This window comes from Arachis ipaensis, chromosome B9 (assembly GCF_059453495.1).
Source record: "Arachis ipaensis isolate K30076 ecotype BB chromosome B9, ASM5945349v1, whole genome shotgun sequence".
In the NCBI taxonomy this organism is placed as follows: Eukaryota; Viridiplantae; Streptophyta; class Magnoliopsida; order Fabales; family Fabaceae; genus Arachis; species Arachis ipaensis.
The window spans coordinates 1,396,744-1,418,243 of record NC_142444.1 but is presented as its reverse complement, the minus strand read 5'-3'; the positions used below and the strand labels follow the sequence as shown (position 1 = coordinate 1,418,243).

Genomic DNA, 21,500 nt, shown 5'->3' with positions numbered 1-21,500 from the left:
ATGCTATCATAAAATGAAACATTTTTGAAAGATATTAGGACTTTTATTTTATTTATCGGTTAAAACGTTTTTTGATTCACAATTTCACATCAACATTTTAACTCGTTATGCTACTATTTAATTTGCTATGTTACCATTTAACTTGTCATGTGAGTATTTAACTAAGCAAACTAGTAATAGGATTAAAATCAAAATCCTTAAATTTTAACCTTGGATCAAAAGCTAAAGAAAAAATTTATAAAGAATAAAATAAAAAAAGAGTATGTTTTCAAAAGCAAAAAATTTATTTATTATGCATAAGGCGGGATTTAAACTCCCGACACTTGTGCAAACGAATGAGCTGACCACTTGACCAACCAAAATTAGTTGATTGCCAATTTATTTATATATATATATAAGACCCAAAGAAAATGGGCCTATTAAGGTCCAATAGCTTCAATTAATGGGCCTGGTATTGGGTCCATCTCGGAGATCCGAATTCTGATTTGAGCTTGAGGTTGAGAAGGCGGTGGTTTTTACGTCGTGAACGTCATGTTTGGTGGCCGAGGAAGAAGCTTGCTACGCTTTTCGCAGCGACTCGGTTTTCCTCAAACGACGTCGTTTTGCACCAATGCTAAAGGCACCACTTCCAGCAATGCCAACAAAAACGACGTCGTTCCCACCACCGACGAAAGGTACCGCATGCTCGAGAATCTCGACATGATGACCGCCGCTAAGATCCTCTTCTCCGACAATCCTAACAAGAAAAAATTTGGGTATTATTCCCATTTCCCTTTTCTTTCACGTTTTCCTTTTTTGATGATTTAATATTTGTTGGCAATTGGTTGTTGAGGTTAATCATTATTTGGGTTTTGTTCTGTTTGGCATTTCGTCGAGCACCTTCACTGCAATGTTTCTTGTGCTTTGTTTACTTCAATGGGGAGTCAAAATCTGATATTAATTTAGTTTGAGGTGTTATATTCACTTCACTAACTCAGTCTGCATTGTACTTGGGCTTCAACTTTAAGCTTAAGAATCCAAGTTCAGCTTTTTCTTTTTAGTTTGAGTAAGTGTTCATCTTGGTCCACCAAAATTTTGGATACCACTTTAGTCCTTAGTATTGTGAGATGACAAGCAATTTAAGACCAAACTGATATGTGAATTGATGCTTATTTTAAACATTGAAGACTGGATCAAAATCGTTGTATAGGCCAAGTTATTTTTAGAGGATTAGTTTGTTTTTGTTGGGAAAATTCGTAGCTTTGTTTACTCTGTTTCCCTTTTCATTAGCAAGAATGAACCGCTAGTTTTGAAGCCAAAGTTTAAGTTTGTTGGATTTTTATGAACATAGATCAATAAGGTGATAGTTGTTTTATTACTGCTAAGTTTACTGAATTTTAGTGTGATGGTAATGGCAGAAAAAAAAATTCAAAATCTTACTCTCTATTCTTTTTTTTTTTTTTGTATGTTCAGGTTTGATTTCCATCTGGTACAATTTTTTTTCGCCTGCTTGCCTTCATTGGGTATGATACTGACCCTTGTTCAGTTATTCTTGAAGCATGAGCTTCATATCAACATCTAAATAATTTATTTGTTTCCCCAGCGGTATATTTGGTGGCGCAGTATGCTCGATATGAAATGAGAAAAATGGAGGCGGTATGTTCTTTCTCCCCTTTTGATTGATATTATCATGTGAAACTTTTTGAGTTTTGTATAAATGATGTTAGGATCCTCCGTGATCTTATGTCTCTTCAAAATCAGACCATTTCTTGGTTTGGAGCTCCATCCAAGTACAGTTTATGTAACCCCTTTATAAATGAAAACCTATCCACTTTTAAAGACTACTCCATGTTCTTTGATTGTATCAATTCTTATCTGATATATAATGTATACATATTTCTGCAATTATTTGTTGTGGAAGCGTATATATCTATTTGACCTTGTAATTATTGCTTTCGAGTAAACAGAGGATAAGTAATCCATTGTTTTAGTTATTTTCCCTCTTGCTCTAAAAATTTTGTTAGGATGTAGAGAAGAAAAGAAAACAGAAAGAAGAAGAGGAAGCTAAGGAAAAAGAAAAAGAAATGGAATTAAATCCCCCTGAGGAAAAAGAAGCAAAATCTAATCTGGAGCTCGTGGAGGTGAAAGAGAGGCTTGAGAAACTTGAAGAGACTGTTAAGGAGATTGTAGTTGAATCAAAGAAACAATCAGACAGCAACCTAGCGAAAAATCAGGTAACTGATGCTGAGAAGAAGTCCCCAAAATCATCCGAACCGAATGATGCAAGTAGCAGTTCACAATCGAATAAAGCTGTAGGTGAAGACCGTCTTGATAAGCATAATTCTCCAAAATCAAAGCCAGATTTAGGTGAAGAGGGCAAGAGTTTAAAGGCAACTCCAAATCCTTCTCACCCAGACCCAAAAGGCCAGAACCAAGGTTGAGGGTTTTCCTGAGTTAGTGTTTTAAGAAAATTTTGAGTCATTGTACATAATTAATCAGAATTCAAAAGTCATAGAGTTGTGTATTGATTTTATTTTTCTCCTCAGAAATGAATAGTTATTTAATCATGTTCCAAGTTTTCTTGAGGCTATATTGGAAAGGAAGATTTTTTATTTGGGAAAAACCATGATTTGTGCTTCTGTTGAATTGGTACTGTAGGAACTAGGAAGCTATTATAGTATTATGTGTTGTATATTATGCATTTTTCCCATGGTTGATGCAATATAAACGCACAATGTGAAAAGTTTATCTTGGTATATATGTTATTTATACGCTTCAATTTTGTAGCTATACTTGGATTGAAATGATTATTCCACCATTGGTGCATTTCATTAATAAGCTCCAAATATTTGAATTTTGAAAGGACTGGAAAAATGAATGGGATATGCTGATCTAAACCACCTCCCAGGAAAAAAAAATCTATGAAATGCTTTTGTGAAAATCGGACATAAGTTTTTGAACTTCTAGAACATATTTGTTGAACTTGAAAGGTAAAATAGGATAGAAAATTTCATAAGTAAATTTGATTTATAAAATTTTAAATGAAACTTGTCTATTAAATATCACCCAATTTTATTATCTCTAATTACACATAACAGTCCAAGAAAAAAAAACGCACAAAATTATGAAATTGCAAGCTTGTCCTTATTTAACCCAACCGTTCAATAGTAAATTAGTTAATTAAAATAAATACTAGTCCTAAATTGTAAATACTAAAACTACAGTTTTGCCTTCTTTGTTTCTGATGTCGTAAACCTTGCTAGCTACACTGCTTCGAAGCTCTAAAACCCTAGTTCAATGGCGCGCGTGTTCCGTTCTCTCAGAAAAACCCTAGTTCACCATCTTCACCATCACCATCACCATCACCATCACCATCACCATCATCAGAAATTGCTTCTTCCACAGCTAGCTCGAAGGACTTACTTGTCGGAAATGCGCAATGAAGCTTTCGAAGGGAACATGCTGAGGCTTCTCCGTCGCGAGATTCAGTATGAGCTCCAATCTTCTCCTCCAAACCAGGTTTCTCTTTTCCCTATCTAATTGCAGTGCCTCTCGCACTTCACACAATTTTCTATTTTGCATTTCATCCTTTTTTTTTTTTTCCCTTTTTTCAGCTCAAATTTGATTCTTGTTTGCGCTTGAATTTTGATTAAGGGATCAACTTTTACTATCAGGATTTGCTTTGTTATTGAATGGAATGTTGATAAGCAGAACGAATTTCTAATTTGATGGTGAGCATTTGAGAATTAAGGGCATGTTCGGTTTATAGTTTGCAAAGCATGATTTCTTCCAACTGAAAAATAACTCTTTTTTTTTAGGAAAATAAAAAAAACGATCGTTTGAGGAATGTAAAGAAAACATGTTGAAATGAATAGAAACTCAATCATGGTGTAGGTTGTGCCAACTGAAACACAATTATGCCATTAGTTTCGAGAAGCTACTGATTTTAGCTTCTAGTTCCAAAATCAGGTTTGTGAATTAAGAGCTTGAAAATCAGCCAAACAAACTGTTAGTGCCATTGAACACTAGATGTTTTTATCCAAATTAATGGATGAGATTTGACTTATTTCTTATTGGGATGGTTGCCTTTTGTATCAATCACACTGTGATTCTTTCATTTTGTTTTTCTTAATAAATTTATCAGCAAGCAACACCATTTGGAAGCTTTTCCGGCTCTTGCGAGTTGGATTCGACGAATTATAACTTATTTTGGAGATGTGCTTTGTTTTGTTTTGTGTTTCGTAGGCTACTACTTCCAAGTTTGATTCCTTTGTGGTGGATGGCCGACCCGGGGAGCGATGGATTACATTGAAAAGACAATATGCAAATGAAGATATCAAAGTTGAAGCCACCATGTTCGATGGGGTTGCTCCAGCTCCGACTACAAGTGGTGGTGTTGCGAATGCGGACGAGGAGCAGATGCACATTACCGTGATTGTCAGCATCTCCAAGGGAGACAGTAGCTACCTGGAAATCATGTGCTCTGCTTGGCCAGACAGTATAGAGATAAACAGGTTGGTCACAAGGTCGGATGAGAACATGTCAGACAATCCCTATTCCGGTCCCGAATTCAAGTAAGTTTACTTATTCTTTACCACTAAGAGTCTGTTTGATTTATGTTTTCGCAAGCTGTTATTATGTTCAATGCTTTTTACTATTAAAATTTAGAACTTCAGATATAGCTTGATTTTGAAATGTGTTTTGAATCTTTTCTCCGTTGGTTCTTTGGCAGCGAATTGGATGATGAATTGCAAGATAGGCTTTATGATTTCTTGGAAGTAAGGGGCATAAATGATGAACTTGCTGTTTTCTTACACGGCTATATGAAAAGTAAGGATAAAACAGAGTTCATCAAATGGATGGAGAGGATTAAGTCTTTTATTGAAAGGAAATAGCAGGATCAAAAGTTTTGGATGATAGAAGCCATTATTAGTTAACATTTCTATGTAATTTTGGTACTGAGATTTGAACTAAAGCAGGTATACATTTTTATTGACCACTACTTCAGACTTATTGTTGACTTTGGTGGGCAATTGGGCATCATAAGAAAATGTTTTAGGTTTTTTTCTTTGAAGATTTGGTTTTTAAGCATTTTTTCAATGGGGCATCCAATTAGGCATTGTTGAGTAGGTAGGGGTGGTTTCTTTTGAGATAATGTAGAATTCAATTAATTTTATTATCGACGCGATAACACCTGAGTAAATGTCAGTATAATAATATATAGATATTAAGTTACTTTTTAAATGAAAAGAATAAAATTATACATTTCACTATTTTGTTTTTAGCTTGAGGAAAATTGTATAACAGATAAGATGAAAGATGGAAATCATGTTTTCATCTCCTATCTATCAAAACATATTCTTTGACCTTTGGTATATGTTTGTTCACCTTTGTGATTATGATGTCTGGTTTTTACATATAAAAAGTGAAGCGTGAGTGATAATGGGCGATTGGGCCGTAGCTATTGATGTCTGGTTTTCAATTATTTGCGTTGAAATTTAAATCGAACTAAATTAAATTATTTATTTAATTCAAATAAAAAATCAATTAAAAATGTATTAATTTGAATTTAATTAGATTTTAATTATGATAAATTATATGAATTGGATCGAATTTCGAATCTAATTCTCAAGATCTGATCCGATTCACTTTAAATTACACAATATATTATAATTATATTATTTTATTATTATATTTAAAATTTTACTTATAATATATTTAATTTATTATATATTTTTATTTTTTTTATGTATTATTATTATTTAGTGAATATTTTATAAATTTAAAATGAGATTTATTTATTTATTTATGTTAATCAATATATAATTTATTTTTTATTTTTATGTTATTGTTAATTTTTTAAGATATGATTTAGATTTAGATCTGTTATGTCATTGTCGGTTATTTAAGATTTGATATTGAGATTTAGTTATATATATTTAATTTTTATTTATAAAATTGTAAATCTAATCTAATCCAAACTATTTGAAATTAGATAGATTATCTAAAAAAAATTATCTAATTTAAATTGCATCACAAGTAAAATTAATATTTGAATTGGATGAATTTGACTTAAAATCGATCCAAACTGCCCTAAAAACACTCCTAGATTAAATTAGATATTTGCTTAAAATGGTTTGAGCTTCTTTCAATATATATATATATGAATGGTCATTTTCCCTTTGGGTACCACACTGAACCAAGACTCATTCATTCATAGTTATTTCTCGTCCTCTAGTAATGTTTTAACTTTTAATATGTTCAATCACATCTAACTCGGACAGTGGTTGGAATACTCAGACACTAGTTTGGATCTTGCTTTGCTGCATTTTAAATTAATTGCATTAATTTAGCAAAACCTGATTATTTAGTTGGAATAAAGTATCTGATGTGGACTTAAGTATTGGCACAGAGCATGAGGCATTTAAGGTTATTTTTCCTCCTCAATAAGAAGGTTTCTTGGTATTTAAACATGTGTCCTTGTCTTTACAGGGACACAAAGTAGTACATTGAACACCCAAATCCAATATCTTATTGGTTATCAACTAATTAAGTGATGTAATTATGCAAGACATTCCTACTCCAACCTGTGGGCACCCATTATGGGATGGATTCTCTCCCAAGTGTTTTTTTTTTTTTTTGGTTTTTATCAACATGCTCTTATAATAATAATAAGGTTTAATTATTCTGTTGGTCCTATAATTTTGTAAAATTTTTAATTAGATCTTTATATTTTTTTTCATTTTAATTGAGTCCTTACGCCAAATATTTTTTTTAATTTGGTCCCTACACTTTTTTTCTTTTATTTAGGTCCCTATACCAATTCTTTTTTTTTTTTAGTTGGGTCCCTATAAAATTAAGCTAATTACTACTAAGAATGACTTAATTGAAAAAAAATTAGTGCAGGACCCAATTAAAAAAAAAGTATAAGGACCTAATTGAAAATTTCATGAAACTATAGGAACCAACAGAATAATAATAATAATAATAATAATAATAATAATAATAATAATAATAATAATAATAATAATAAATTCAAATTCAAATTCAAATAAAATATTTAGAAAAAAAATGATTATTTACTCACTAAACAAATTAACACAATACTAAAAAAAAATATTATTCTTTTAGTATTTTATTTGACTCATAAATTTTTTTATCATTGTTTTATAAATTTTAATATATAATTTTATATGTTGAATTTTAGAAGTTTATTTGGTTGGTTTCCTTATTAGGTTTGTTTTTTACCCCTTTAAGTTGTGTTGCCGACTTCTAGAACTAAATTGAGCTATGGAAAATGACATGAAACCTTAGAGGACTAAACAAACCTGAATAATTATATATGTGGAGCACCTTTGTACTTATTCATACAATTTTAAATATAAAGTAAGTTTTGAAATAAAACATGTCCTTATTGCGTATTGTTTCATATGGTTTTGTTAAAACATAAATAAAGGTTGCCCCATAGACCTAGTAGCTAGCAAGATGATGTGCTGAACTTGGTAGCAAGTCATATAGAGAATCATAGTATATATATATATATAATAACTTTTTGATTGTTTTATTACGGACCAAGTGATTATGACTTGACTAATAAGTTATAAAGTAGAGTAGTATACATTAAGAATATATATAATACACAACAAACATGCAGATGAGGACATAAAATCTCATATATGTTTGTTTATCCTATTAATATTTTGATGAACAATTAGAGGTGTCAAAAATTTTGAGGAAGTGGAGATTCCCGTAGGGATCGCTCCGAATGGATTCCAATGGTAGAAAATTTTTTTTTCGTGGAGATGGGGATAGGGAGCGAAATTGTTTTGAGACAAACATGGGATTTGAGCAGAGATTCCTATTTCATCCCCGATAATTTTCCAAATTTTTGAACTTACTTAATAACTCTTATTTTATTTCTAATATAAGGGTTCTTTTAGTAATTTTATTTATTGAAAAACCCTAACTCTATTGTTTAAAATTTTATTTTATAGACTATGATTTGCTATGTTATATTTCTAGACCTATAATTTTGGATAAAATATGTTTGTGTGTTTGTAATAATATTTTATAGTTTATTTTTTTATTTTTTTAATATTTTTTATTATAATTTTCATATGAATGTTAAATATAGAGAGATGGAGAATGGAGTCTTACGGAAAACGCGGAAAATAAGAATAGGGACAATTATTCCCTCATGACGAAAAATGGGGTGGAAACGGAAATTAATTCTAGGAGCGGGGGGACGGGGAGCAGGAAGCATCCCCTACCCCCGTCCTGCCCCATTGACATCCTATGAACAATGTTCAAATTTTTGCTTCAAAATTTCACATTTTAGAAAAAAATAGCTAATAGTATAATATAGCTAAAAGATTTAATTTTAAAAATTTTTGATATTATAATTTTAAACGAGTCAATGAATTTTACTATGATTTTATATTTATATATTTAATTTATTTTTTTAATTTTACCTAAAAATTTAATTTTTTTTTTCTGTTTAATAGTTCGACACATGTCCATTGTATTGGTCCAGCTTTTGGTTTTCTTGGTTGAGAGGCAAAATTAAAGGCTATTAATATTTTAATGGAATGAATGGTGATTGGTGAAGACTGAGTTATGCTACCACAAAGTTAAATAGACACTTCAACCGAAGTGCTACAATTTGGGAATAAACAAACTTGTAAGAACCTAAACTATCATAATCAATTGTCTAGGGAAAAAAAATTAACAAAAAAAAGGAATCATAGATAGATCATATCACCATATCTCCTTGTTAGTGTAAGATAAGATTACTATGATTATTAACGGTCATAATGACTAGGCTTTCAGTTGTTTTTTCATACACATTATGCTTTTGTTTCATGATTAAAATGAGATTAGTGTAAACATCATGCTGATAGTGATATGGGCCTACAAAATTTGTGGGGTCCTCCTTTTGGTATGTCCTTAAACAATTGTTTACTTATTAAATAAAGTAATGTATTAAAACATCACTATAAATTATAGAAAAGTAAGAGTATATACACAAACAAATTTTTAAAAAATTTTGTGTCGAATATTTTTGTTTTTAATTTTTTTTATTATATTAAGATCTTTAAATTTTATAAAAGTAACATATATAAATTTTTATTTTAGTTAAATTTATTATTTTTATTTGAATAAATAGATTTTTAAAAGTATGATAGAAGAATTTATATATTTTATTTTTATAAAATTCAGAGAGTTTAACGGAATAAAAAATTTTTGAGGACGAAAATATTTGCTGTAAATTTTTTTAGGTTTTTTTTAGGTATATACTCGGAAAATAAATTACCTTTCTAATTTATTATCTTACACATCCTCCTAACTATACTGAAGAAGGAGAATTTAATTATTTTTTGAGACTAATAGGATTTTCATTGAATGATTGTAATTACTTTCTACTTGATTTAATAATACCCTTAAAGAATATTATGTGTATATTAAGTATCACATATTATATTGATTTGCATCTACTTTATTATTAAATTAAACATAAAGTCTAATTGATACTTTTAGTAACAATAAATAAAGTATAAATCAATACATCATTACAACTTATATATATTTAGACTTTAGGTGAGAAATCAAGGGCAATCAAGATTCAAGATTTTAATCAATTAAAAGTTCTCATTTTTTGTTTTAAATTTTAATTCTATTAAAATGATGATGTGATGGGAGAGCTGAGTGTGATTGTGTGGCTCAATTTCACATGGCATGCCTCACCTATTTCTTTTGATCCCAATAGAGATGGTCTATTCCTCCAACTACAAGTGGGTCAAAGTTAAAATCAAAAGTAGGGGTCACACCCTCACATAATCACACCCATTCAAAACAACAAAATTGCAACAAAAACTCACTACACTCCAAATTTCTACACACTATTGTGGACCTTATTATGTCACCCCAAAACTCATTGAGACACACATATATATACCTTGATCCAAACAGTACCTAAGTTGACACTATATAGTGCATTGTCAAATATGAACTATACTACTATAACCAAATACAATTCCCTTAGACATCTTTTAATGCTTCCTTTTTATAAAGAAAATTCAATGACTATAACCATTCAATGCATATATAAAAAATACATACTATATTACGTATATATTAAAATTAGTCATTATAATTAATTACTAGTATAAAATATATATTAAAATAAATTATATAATATATATTTATACACAAATATATATAATAACTAATTTTAGTATATAAATAATATTTTTAAAAAATATATAAATACTCAATTGTCAAGTGAAATCACCTACTCCACCTTCTATGTTGGTTTTTCTAATTGGGTGAACTAAGTGTTCAATTTTATATATATATATATATATATATATATATATATATATATATATATATATATGAGTTATACTACGTGTGTACCAAAATCAACCATCAAAGTCAGCTATCAGTATAAAATACATGTTAGAATATAAATATACATTGAAAATAAATTAAACTACACATGTATTTATACACAAATACATTGGTGGCTGATTTTAGTGGCTAATTTTAGTGTACAAAAAGTATTTTTGTATATATATATATATATATATTAAGTTATAGAAAAAATTTTAAGTGTACCGGAGAACACCGATATTCCAGTTATTTTAACTGTTAATTTTAATTAATATATATTATATATATTTTTTATAATTTAGATGAACGGTTAAAACAACTAGAACACCGATATTTCCAGTACACTTGAAACTCTTCCTAAGTTATATATGTAACAGTAGTACATCACATGCATGCTCCTTCTTGAACAGTCAAAAGGAATTGAAGAATTGCCTTAGCATTTAGTTGAGAAAATTAAGTTTGGTTGCATTTAGTTTTAAAAGTTTGTGTTAGCTTTTTTGCCATTTTTTTTTCTATTCAGATAATAAGAGAATTTGGAATCCTTTAGCTATTATTATTAATTATTATTATTATTACAAAGGGAAAGTTTGATGAAGTTGTGAACATGGAAACAAAGTCCATGGAGATAGAACTCTTATTTTACAAACAAGTTAATTTGCAATTAGCCAAAATAATGCATTTACAAATTACAACAGCTAGAATAAGATCACATACATGAAGATAATAAAATGATATAGGTAGAAGCTCTTTCATTAAGAAAAATAGACAATTAAAAGAAGAAAAAAATGTAATTAACTCCTCCAAACTTTATTTATTCCTATGTAATTTATATTTTGAGTTTTCGAAATATAAGTTCGACATTCTAAAATTTGTCAAATACTGTTTAAAAAACTTACAAAAACGACGTTTTTTTCTCATTGAATTATAATATTTGACAAATACAGAATGTCGAACTACAGATTTTGAAAATTCATAAACGTAAATACACCAGAATAAAAATTTGAGAGAGATTAATTACAATTTTGGAAGTGAAAATGCTTTAGAGCTTGAGTGACAAATCAAGCTTCTGCAACTTATTTTCATGTTTAGAATTCAAATGAGAAACACTACCAAACCAATATCCTCCAAAACCTTGTGTCACAAGCCTTGTAGGAGGAAACTTCCCTAACCTCGGCACGCCGCCGCCGCCGCCGAAAACAGCCATGGATGATGGTGGTTCAGATCCCAAACCATTATTACTATTCAGCTTCCGATTTGCAGGGTGTGAATCCAAGTAATGCTTCTGTCTCTGCCACCCGTTTTCGCGACAGGTCGCGAAAAAGGGTGGCTGAGAAGAAGGTTTATTGATCATAGAATGAAGCTGGATCCCAAGTGGCTTGTTATAGGATCCATTTGAAGAAGAAGAAGAAGGAGAGAATCTGTATCCAAAATCTACCATTGATGATGATGATGATGATGGAGATTTGTGATGGTGTCCTCTTCTTGCTAATGTTCTTTCTCTTTTGTGTGCATTTTGATGCCCACCAAGTGCTTGAGAACTGTAGAACTTTCTCTGGCAATAGTTGCATGAGAATGTTCTGTGCTCCATTTCATGATTCTTGTTCTTGTTACCTTCTTCTTCTTCTTCTGATGAGTTTTCTGATGAATTTGGATCAAGGAAGTTGAGAAGGTTCAGCTCTTGCTTTGTTCTTGATTCATCATTGCTTGAAAGACTTAGATCAAGTTGAAGAACACTACTAGTAGTATTCTCTTTCACTTCTTGATCATCATCTTGATCTTTGTTCTTTGATGAAGATTTTTTCAAATTCTCCAAGGTTTGAAGGTCCATGTGCAAAGATTATTATTATTATTATTATTGTTATTATAAAAATAAAAAAAAATAATATGAATAATAATAATAATGTTGGTGTGTTTGGTTTAAGAGAAATGAAAGAAGGAAAGAAAGAAAGAGTGAAAGAAGAAGTTTGTTGTGTTGTTAGTGAATGATGAAAGAAGAATAAAAGGGTCATTGGCTATGTATAGAAGTAGATATAGCACTATTTTACAGTTACAAGGTCTTAATATTGCAAAATCTAAAAATTAAGTCATCCAATTTTTAATTTTTTTTTTCTTTTGTAGTGATTGCAACTTGTTGGGAACTAACACTAACAAGTACGGTTGTTGATGTAAATGTGAGTGAAAAGAATGTCACGACAAGAATCAAATAGGAAATGTCAAAATCTATGTGTATAGAAATCAATGTATTCATTCATTCATTCATACATACATAGCTAGAGCTAGTACTTTGAGTTTGAGAGTAAAAGTAGTACAATGTAAATTTTAGAAGAGTTAAGTTTTATGTATCGACAAGTGTAATTTTTTTAATATAAAAGTAACAAATTATATTTTGAGGAAAAAAAAAAAACTCAAAACCGGACAAAATTTATTATTTTTTATTAATATTTTAGTTATTGGTTCAATTTTTTTAGTCTAATAATGTAATAATATATTTTAAATTTTTTTATTTAAATTAAATAAATATAGTAATTATGAAAATGAATAAACGCTAAGATATTTACAAAATGCATCTTGGGACACATTTCGGATGCTGAGAGGTAACCCTAAAATGCGCATATCTCGGACGCTCAGTCCCCGTGTTGTGATAGAGGGACGCTGAGTCACATCTTGAGTGCACCCGGGACATATATTAGGGCGGAAATCGGATACTGAACATCCGAGATAGGCACGTAATGTGAATGGAGTTTCAGCATCCGAGATATGAGCAATCATCGTGGATAGAGTCATAGCATCCGAGATAAGCTCGCATGCGTATATAAGTTACAGCATTCGAGAGTTATGTACATAATCACAACACGGAGGCTGAGCGTCCGAAATATACCCATTTTGGGGTTACCCTCTCGGCATCCGAGATATGTCACAGAATGTATTTTCGTAAATATCTCAATATTTATTTATTTTTGTAATACTATATTTATGTAATTTAAATAAATTTTTTTTATATTTTTAGCCTATATTTTTTAATGATATTGATTAATTAATGATAAAAATAATAAATTTTTCTGACTCTTTAATTTTTTTATATTTTTTATTTTCATGACTTTTTTTTTATTTTATGCCTAGCTATTTAAATAGTAAATAGTGAAAAAAAATTTAATTCATCAATTCACATAATAATAATAATAATAATAATAATAATAATAATAATAATAATAATAATAATAATAATAATAATATGCTATGACTAATATTCTATTTTCTACTATAACTAACTCTATTTTCATTAATTGGACTATTAATAAAAAACAATCAATTGATAATGTAAACTTTTTTTCATAATCAACAAATCATATTATTCCATTTGCATTCCCCTATTCATTGATGTAGCTAGTAATAAGAACTAAAAATCTTCCAAGCTGATTGAACTCCTCCTGCCAACACGTGCAAGTCCATAACCCCTCCATTGGTTCTTGTCTCTCTTTTTTTTTTTTTTCAAAAGAAAAAAAAAAAAAACCCTTAATTTCATGTCTTTTCACATTGCTATGTGTTGTAGCTATGTACCTTTTTAAGGGTATATTCATGTCTACATGCTATGACACACTAAAAAAATCCAAGGTAAGAACAATAGTCAATAGACTACATATACTTTTTATTTTTAATTTCTGAGAATTATTAGTTTTAGAATAGACTTGTCTAATGAAAAAAGGTGTGATGCTCTTAATTTCTTAATCAACATGGTGGATTTGTAGTATCTCCACAGAAACTCTTGTCTTTGTCCTGTTATTATTGTTTGTTTATCTCATCATACCAAATAGACGTGTCCATTACTTTATCACTAATTTATTACAATTATACTATATTAAAATATATAAAATAATATATATATGATGAATAATTGAATTTAATTTTATGTTAATTTTCGGTATATTTATAATATTTTTTAATTTATTAACATCTAAGTGATATTAGCATTATTTATTTTTTTCCGTGGTTTGATAAAGACATAGACACGTGTCAAGAAATAAAGTGGTCAAGGAATAATATATAATGAATAATTATTGTGCCCTATGTTCTTTTATAGGTAAATTACTTGGTTTAGTCTTTAATATTTAGGTGAAATTTTAATTTTATTTTTAATATTTGAAATATTTTATTTTTATTTTAAAGTTTTATTTTATTTTGTTTTATTTTAATTTTTTAATTAAAATTAATATTTTTAAAATACTCTTTTCTTCTATTATAATTTTTTTAAAATAGTGATAAAAATTATAATTGTAGTGATTATATAGCAGTGATTGTAATGATTTGATGAATATGAAAATAGTAAAAAAAAAAGAAGATAATAATAAAAAAAATTAATTTTTGAGCTCAAAACAAACAAACAAATAAAAACAAGAAATAGAAATAGTGCCATTGATTCTCGCTAAAGTAATATTTGTATAAAACTATTATTTTATGTTTGATAATGCATAAAAATTAAATCTTTTGAAATATAAACTTAATTTCAGCAGAGAAAATTCTAAATTATAGAAGGGAAATTAGGAAATAATATACAGTTGATTTTATTTTCTAATAATACAAATTAAATTTAAAGATCACACTACATCTAGACAAACAATCAAATATCTATGTTATTGCCCTCCTTGTCAATTAGTGTCAACATTAAAAAGGGTCCAATTGGATATTTTTAAACTATACTTTATATGAATGAGATGGATGTATGGTATGTACATGTTTAAAGCTGGTTTGATTGCTCTCAAAGATTTTCATAAAGAATTTGGGATTCATGCACTCACCAAACTCTCTCTCTCACTTCTCCTTCAATCAATACTCTCTTAATTTTGCATTGTTTTCTCCTTTTATTTTTTTATTTTTCACGGTATCCCCCGTCTGGTAAGTTAATAATTAATTCGTCGTGATACTGAATTTTATTTAAAAATTTATCACGCGCTAATAAATTACTGCATGCACAAAGTAAGATTCAAACTCCTGATACTTACTTAAATGAACTAATAAACTAACCACTAGTTAAGAATTGGCCCACAAGCTAGCTACTTGTCACAAAGTGTTCTATATACTAAATAGCAATAATGGCTTGTTTAGTGGTTACTTGATTATTTATTACCAATTATTTCAAATAGTTACTTATAAATGATGATATTCTCCGAAAAGGTGTATGTTAAGAATATCTAAAGACAAGGGGTATGTAATAAGTAATAACTAATAAATAATAACTAAAATAATTCAGCTTAAAGTTAAATTTTAAAGTTTTAATAATATAAAATATTTTATACAATTATATTTAATTAAAATAATCTTTTTAATGATAATTTATGCAATAAATAAAAAATAGTTGTTTTTATTAATGTAGCATTGCGTAGTTAATAGGAATATTCAAATTCAAATCGATTTAAATTAAATTGTTCATCCAATTTAATCTAAACCAAAAACTGATTAAAACCACATTAATTTAAATTTGATTGGATTTTATTTTTGCAAACCGCATATATAGATCGAATCGAATTTTAGAATTATTTCGCAAAACCAATCCAATCCAATCCAAATCGCATAATGTACCATAATATTATTATTTTATTATTATATTTATAATTTTTCTTATAATATTCAATTTGTTATATATTTTTATATTATTCATGTATTATTATTATTTAATAAATATTTTATGTTCAAAATGAGTTTTATTTATTTATTTTAACTGATCTATAATTTTATTTCTATTGTTATGTTATTATTGGTTTTTTAAGATATTGTTGAGACTTGTTGTGTTATTGTTGGCTATTTAAAATTTGATGTTAAAACTTGTTATGTATATTTAATTTTTGAAAAAAACCAACTACAATCTAAGCCAACTCAAGCCAATCTCTTTGTATTTTTAGTTTTGAAATTCGAGAAATTAGGATAGTGGGAGGTTGTTTTTTCTTTTTTATAGCAGACCTCTTGTTTTTCAACTAGTTGGCTCTAATTGACTACCCTCCTAGTTGGTTTTCTAGCAAAACCGTTAAATTTTTTAATTTATAAAATCGTAAATCCAATCTAATCCAATCAAAACTGCTTTAAATTAGATTGGATTGGATCGGATTTTTTTAAAAATATCATCCAATTCAAATTGCACGGTAAATAAAATTAATATTCGAATTGGATAAAATTTTTACTCAAAACCGATTCAAACTGTACTGTAAACACTCATAGTTAAATATGCGTATAAAACTATTTTATGATAATAGGACATCAAAATTAAATTATATATATGTCACTTGAACAATTTTTGAGAGTATGAGCTACTTTTCCTTCTAAATTATAGGTCGTGTATGTGTACAAAATAAAATAATTTCCTAAACTTTCTTAATTATTTATTTTAGTCTAGTAATATATTCTTAAAGAAAAATATGTTTAGTGATAATATAAAATCACATTTGTGCATGCATAATACATATTTTTTTCTAGAAGATTCACATCATGCATGCTTACTTATTAATAATATTATTATTACTAATTTATTCGGAATCTTTCAAAATGATTCCTGTTGTGTTGAAGTTTGAGAATTACTAAACTGCCCCTATTACTCTAGAGAGAGATGAGAACACACTAGGTAAGTTCAATAGTATTATCAAAGAGCAAAATCATCTTTTTCATGGTTGGATGGATATGGGTCCTTTCAATTCCTAACACTCAATAATAATATAATTGTCTAATTGAAGCCTATTCTAGGAATTTCAGAGGGAAGTTTAATGTCCTTTCTTCGACAAGCAAAGGTGACATGTGAATAATTTCATCCAAAGATGATAACCAATCCCAACTTTCTCCTTTTATGGCTCCACATTATTGCATTCATGTTCCTTCATAAATATGATCATTTTTCTTATCAATAATAATGCTTTGCTAGATAGAATCACTTTTCATGGTTGTAGGATATGGTAGGGTAAATACTAAATACACAAAAATTAAAGAGTGAAAAAGAAAATATAGAGAGTAACTATATATCTTCTAAATAGTAAGAATTTAAAACATGTTATATATAAAAGGCACAAAATATATAAAGAGCACTTCTATTTAGTATGGAATATATATAGTCTATTTAAAAAGAAAATAGATCATTCATCAAAAAAGAAATAGAAAATAGATAACAACAATGTAGAGTAAAGATGTGTATTTATCAAATTATTATAGAGTCTAAAAAAATTATATATATATATATCATAAAATTGTCCATGCAATTTTATTATTTTATTATAAAATTTAATTTTATTACATAAAATAGTTTTATTTTATATGCATTTACTACAACAATTTCAACAGATAGCGGCGACTGGTTTACGACGGTTGTAGAAATTCGCCACTAAATAAAAAATAACGGCGGTTAATTCAACGGTTAATCCACTTCATATTTAGGTAGCAAAATTTTAAACTTAATTATAATTTGATAAAAACATACATCTAATACTCCATATAAAATTAGAACCCTAACAATACATTGGAAAACTATAAGCAATAAAATTTCGACACGTACTTCTATCAACATTCACATTGAATTATTTCGTGCCATTCAGCAATTTCCAAATATAAACATGTCCATCTTAATGACATACTACATAATTCTGGCAATTCAATTTTGGCAATAATTTTTGGCTCTATATACATTTTCATTTAATTTGCTTATTTTATTCTTTCCCACATAACATGTGCATGATTCCATGCACAAGTTAAATTTCCAAATTAGGGCCAGAAATTTTGTAGTGCTTTCCTTCTCCCCCTCCTTTGGTTTTTCCATGTCCCCTTATTTAATTTCTCTTTCTCAAGTTGAATTATTGTCTCTCTTAGCTTATTGATCTCAAAAATAGAACTGTTATTTGGCATTAGTGTATTAATTAAGGTGAAAACTCAAGTACATTCGACTTCACGTGAAGTTGATATCCGAGAGCCGTTAGATGATTTGACTGAATTGACTAAATTTTCATCTCACGGCTCTCATATATTAACTTCACGTGAAGTCGACTTCACCCGAGTTTTCACCATTAATTAACTACCAAGGTTTAGGTAGAAAGTTGACTTTGTCATGGGAAATGTTAGGTAAGTAGTTTGCAAAATCATATATAAATCTAAAACTATAGTGGGATTTGTCTTCTAAGTTACACACCAAATAATAAAATATATATATTCATATCCAATAATAATTAAGCCCTAGGGACAAATTAAGAAATAATTATCATATATCTAATAATGTCTTAGTACCAAGTAATAAGATTATGCTAATCACATCAAATTTAATCTTTTTCATTCAAATGATGAAATGAATGCTACATAGCATGCAAAGTGAGGTCCCCCACTTCATTCCCTTTCATTTTCCTATAAGGGGATGGAGGCTTTTTTTCTTGCAACCTCATTTTTATTGTGTGATTGTGACAACAACCAACATACACAAAGTGTTGGACACAAGCAACTATGGCCGCACGTACGGTTTGGCTTGGCGAAAACGCTGAATAGATCTAACTCAACTCTAAAAATTAGTTTAAAGAATTGGATTTAGAGATAATTGTCGATTCGTAATAATTCGCATACTCTTTTAGGTAACGTTTGGTGGAGAGACAGAGATAGAAAGACTGAAACTAAAAGACAGAGACTAAGAGACAGAGATTGAAATAAATCTCAGTATTCTGTTTGGTGTAAAATGGGAGACAGAAATTAAAATAAGAATGAAACTCTAATTTAATTTACACAAAGGGTAAAATTAAAATTAATTAATTGAAATGAGGGTATTTTAGGTATAAAATGTTATTAAAGTTTCAGTCTCCATCTCTAAAAATTTTAGTCCCTTGTGTCCCTACTTTTTGGAAGTACTGAAATACTAAAATTTTAGAGACAGAGACAGAAATTTTAGTTCCAGTCTCTGAACCAACAAACATGATACTGAGTCTTAGTCTCTCAGTCTCTGTCTCAATACCTCAAAACAAACGCTACTTTATAATTGATTTTTTATTATTTGTATCATTTCTTGTTAAATTTTATAAGTAAAAAATTAAATAATCATACGTATTATAAAGTATAGATTTAATATGTTTAAGAATATGTAAATATTTTTTTTTGTGACAGTAATATCCGTCGCAAAAAGAAGAAATTCAAAATTGGCATTTGGTGGATGGATTAGTAGCAACTTTTGAGTTTGCTTAACTCTTTGTGATTGTGTGTACGTTGGCTTGGAATCAAATCCATTTCAAGAAAAAGGATAATGACAAGAAAATGATATCTTCTTTGTGTGGCTTCCATGGGAAAAGGACCAAAATGAAGTTAAATTAAAGTTAGTGCATATAATAACACCATGAACAAATTGGAAAATTCCACTACAACTTGTTTTCTATCTCTTCAGGATAATTGGCTAATAACTATATGCAAATTTGGTCTAATAGGAGCCCTTGAACAGTTTGAAATTGAATGATAGATTTCCTTCCTTTAACTTTGATTTGGTTGGAGAAGCATAGTACTTTAATTTGATTTTGTCGTGTTCCACATTAGCTAGCTGTGGAGATTTTGACATCAGGCCAGCAAATATATATATATATATATATATGAAAATTTTTAAATATACTTAGAAAATCAGTAGTGTTCTAAGAATTTTAGCCGTTAATTTTAATTAATATATATTTAATATATTTTTTATAATTACGATCAATCGTTAAAATTATTGAAATATTGATATTTTAGATACAATAATTCTCACTTTTTGTTTTTTTTTATTTACAAGAAAATTCTCGCTTTTTTAATTAATTACAAGAAAATATAAGTGTATATATATATATATATATATATATATATATATATATATATATAGGTGCTCTTACTTGTCTTTTAATTTTTTGCCTCAAGGAAAAAATGATACTTGTGTGATTGATTTCAACCCTAAATATGAAAATTTCCCTACTTAATTATAACTTTCTTGGAAGAGAATTGTTGTTAGGAGATTGAGGAAGACAATTTTATATAAATTCATCATGCTTTGTTACGTTGAACCAATAATAATATGATCTTAAACATATATTGGTAGTAGGCATATACTATAACCTTGAATCAAGTTTTTTAAATAAGATGATATATAATTTGATATTTACAGATAAATTTTTGGCATTGATAATTATTCGAATAAAAATATTATTTACACATTAAAATCAGTCATTATGTATTTATATATATATATATATATATATATATATATATATATTGTTTAACTTATTTTTAATGTATATTTTATATTTCAACATATATTTTATATTAATAGTTGATTTTAGTATACACTTAACATAGTTGTTATTCAAATTATACCTTAAAAATATTTCTTATATGGTAACAACTATATATATTAAAATTATTAAATGATACTCAAACAACAAAAATGATCATTTGAATTGACATATAAACTTTATATTCTTAATTAAGTGATCTCTTAATTAGTCTTTGAAACTATATACTCTTAATCTTAAGGTAACATCAATATAATGGACAAAATAAAGAGAGCATAAGATGATGTATATGAAAAAAGAAATAAAATAAAATAAAAAAGGTGAAGACCTAAAAAGAAAGACTAGGATTTATGTGAAAGAATATGATATTTTGCATAATATAGAATCCTTAAGTGATAATGATAAATGTCAATGAAAACATCAAACTAAAGTACATGCATTATATTATGGTTGGAGATGATGTAAGAAGGATAAGTATTCTCCATTGCTTAAAGTGCATGCATTATTCTTTGGTATTATTGTGTTTGCTTGGCTAAATTTGACCCAAAATCCCTTCATAATATGTCATTGCTTGTTTACTTTGTATGAAACAATGTCAATAAAGAGTGATTCAATAATGTGTTGTCAATCACCAACCCATCACACCAAATACAAGAACATCTACGGATGATTCAAACTCCACTATTGAAAAAAACCCTAGACGTGTCTATAACCCATTAGTCATAAGATCATATTATCATGTGCTTTTTTTTTTAAAGAAAAAAAAAGTTAAATTCTTTTTGGTAAACTAAAAAGGATTAAATAGATTATGAGAAGATTTTCAAGTGTACCGTCATATCGGTGTATCAGTGATTTTTAACCGTTGATCTTAATTATATATAT

The 21,500-nt window shown here is 28.3% G+C and overlaps 3 protein-coding genes across 3 annotated transcripts; 2 read left to right on the top strand and 1 right to left on the bottom strand.

Annotated features, from left to right (window-relative positions):
- The first annotated feature begins 421 nt into the window (after positions 1-421).
- Positions 422-2,605, top strand: LOC107618194 (uncharacterized). The gene is made up of 4 exons (XM_016320182.3): positions 422-755; positions 1,453-1,502; positions 1,583-1,635; positions 2,004-2,605. The coding sequence occupies exons 1-4, from the start codon at positions 532-534 to the stop codon at positions 2,418-2,420; spliced, it is 744 nt and encodes a 247-aa protein (XP_016175668.2). The 5' UTR covers positions 422-531; the 3' UTR covers positions 2,421-2,605.
- A 552-nt stretch (positions 2,606-3,157) lies between these two features.
- Positions 3,158-5,079, top strand: LOC107618195 (uncharacterized protein At2g39795, mitochondrial). Its single transcript, XM_016320184.3, has 3 exons — positions 3,158-3,498; positions 4,225-4,553; positions 4,712-5,079. Exons 1-3 carry the CDS (start codon positions 3,277-3,279, stop codon positions 4,872-4,874), a joined length of 714 nt encoding a protein of 237 aa, XP_016175670.1. The 5' UTR covers positions 3,158-3,276; the 3' UTR covers positions 4,875-5,079.
- A 6,184-nt stretch (positions 5,080-11,263) lies between these two features.
- Positions 11,264-12,332, bottom strand: LOC107616652 (zinc finger protein 3-like). Its single transcript, XM_016318605.3, has one exon. The coding sequence runs from the start codon at positions 12,197-12,199 to the stop codon at positions 11,411-11,413; it is 789 nt and encodes a 262-aa protein (XP_016174091.1). The 5' UTR covers positions 12,200-12,332; the 3' UTR covers positions 11,264-11,410.
- Between the last annotated feature and the right edge of the window lie 9,168 nt (positions 12,333-21,500).

Coding starts and splice junctions, on each gene's coding strand:
- LOC107616652 (XM_016318605.3), bottom strand. CDS start 12,199: ATGGACCTTCAAACCTTGGAGAATTTGAAAAAATCTTCATCAAAGAAC.
- LOC107618194 (XM_016320182.3), top strand. CDS start 532: ATGTTTGGTGGCCGAGGAAGAAGCTTGCTACGCTTTTCGCAGCGACTC. Junction 756..1,452: donor CCTAACAAGAAAAAATTTGG/GTATTATTCCCA, acceptor TTGTATGTTCAG/GTTTGATTTCCATCTGGTAC. Junction 1,503..1,582: donor CGCCTGCTTGCCTTCATTGG/GTATGATACTGA, acceptor TTGTTTCCCCAG/CGGTATATTTGGTGGCGCAG.
- LOC107618195 (XM_016320184.3), top strand. CDS start 3,277: ATGGCGCGCGTGTTCCGTTCTCTCAGAAAAACCCTAGTTCACCATCTT. Junction 3,499..4,224: donor AATCTTCTCCTCCAAACCAG/GTTTCTCTTTTC, acceptor TGTGTTTCGTAG/GCTACTACTTCCAAGTTTGA. Junction 4,554..4,711: donor TATTCCGGTCCCGAATTCAA/GTAAGTTTACTT, acceptor GTTCTTTGGCAG/CGAATTGGATGATGAATTGC.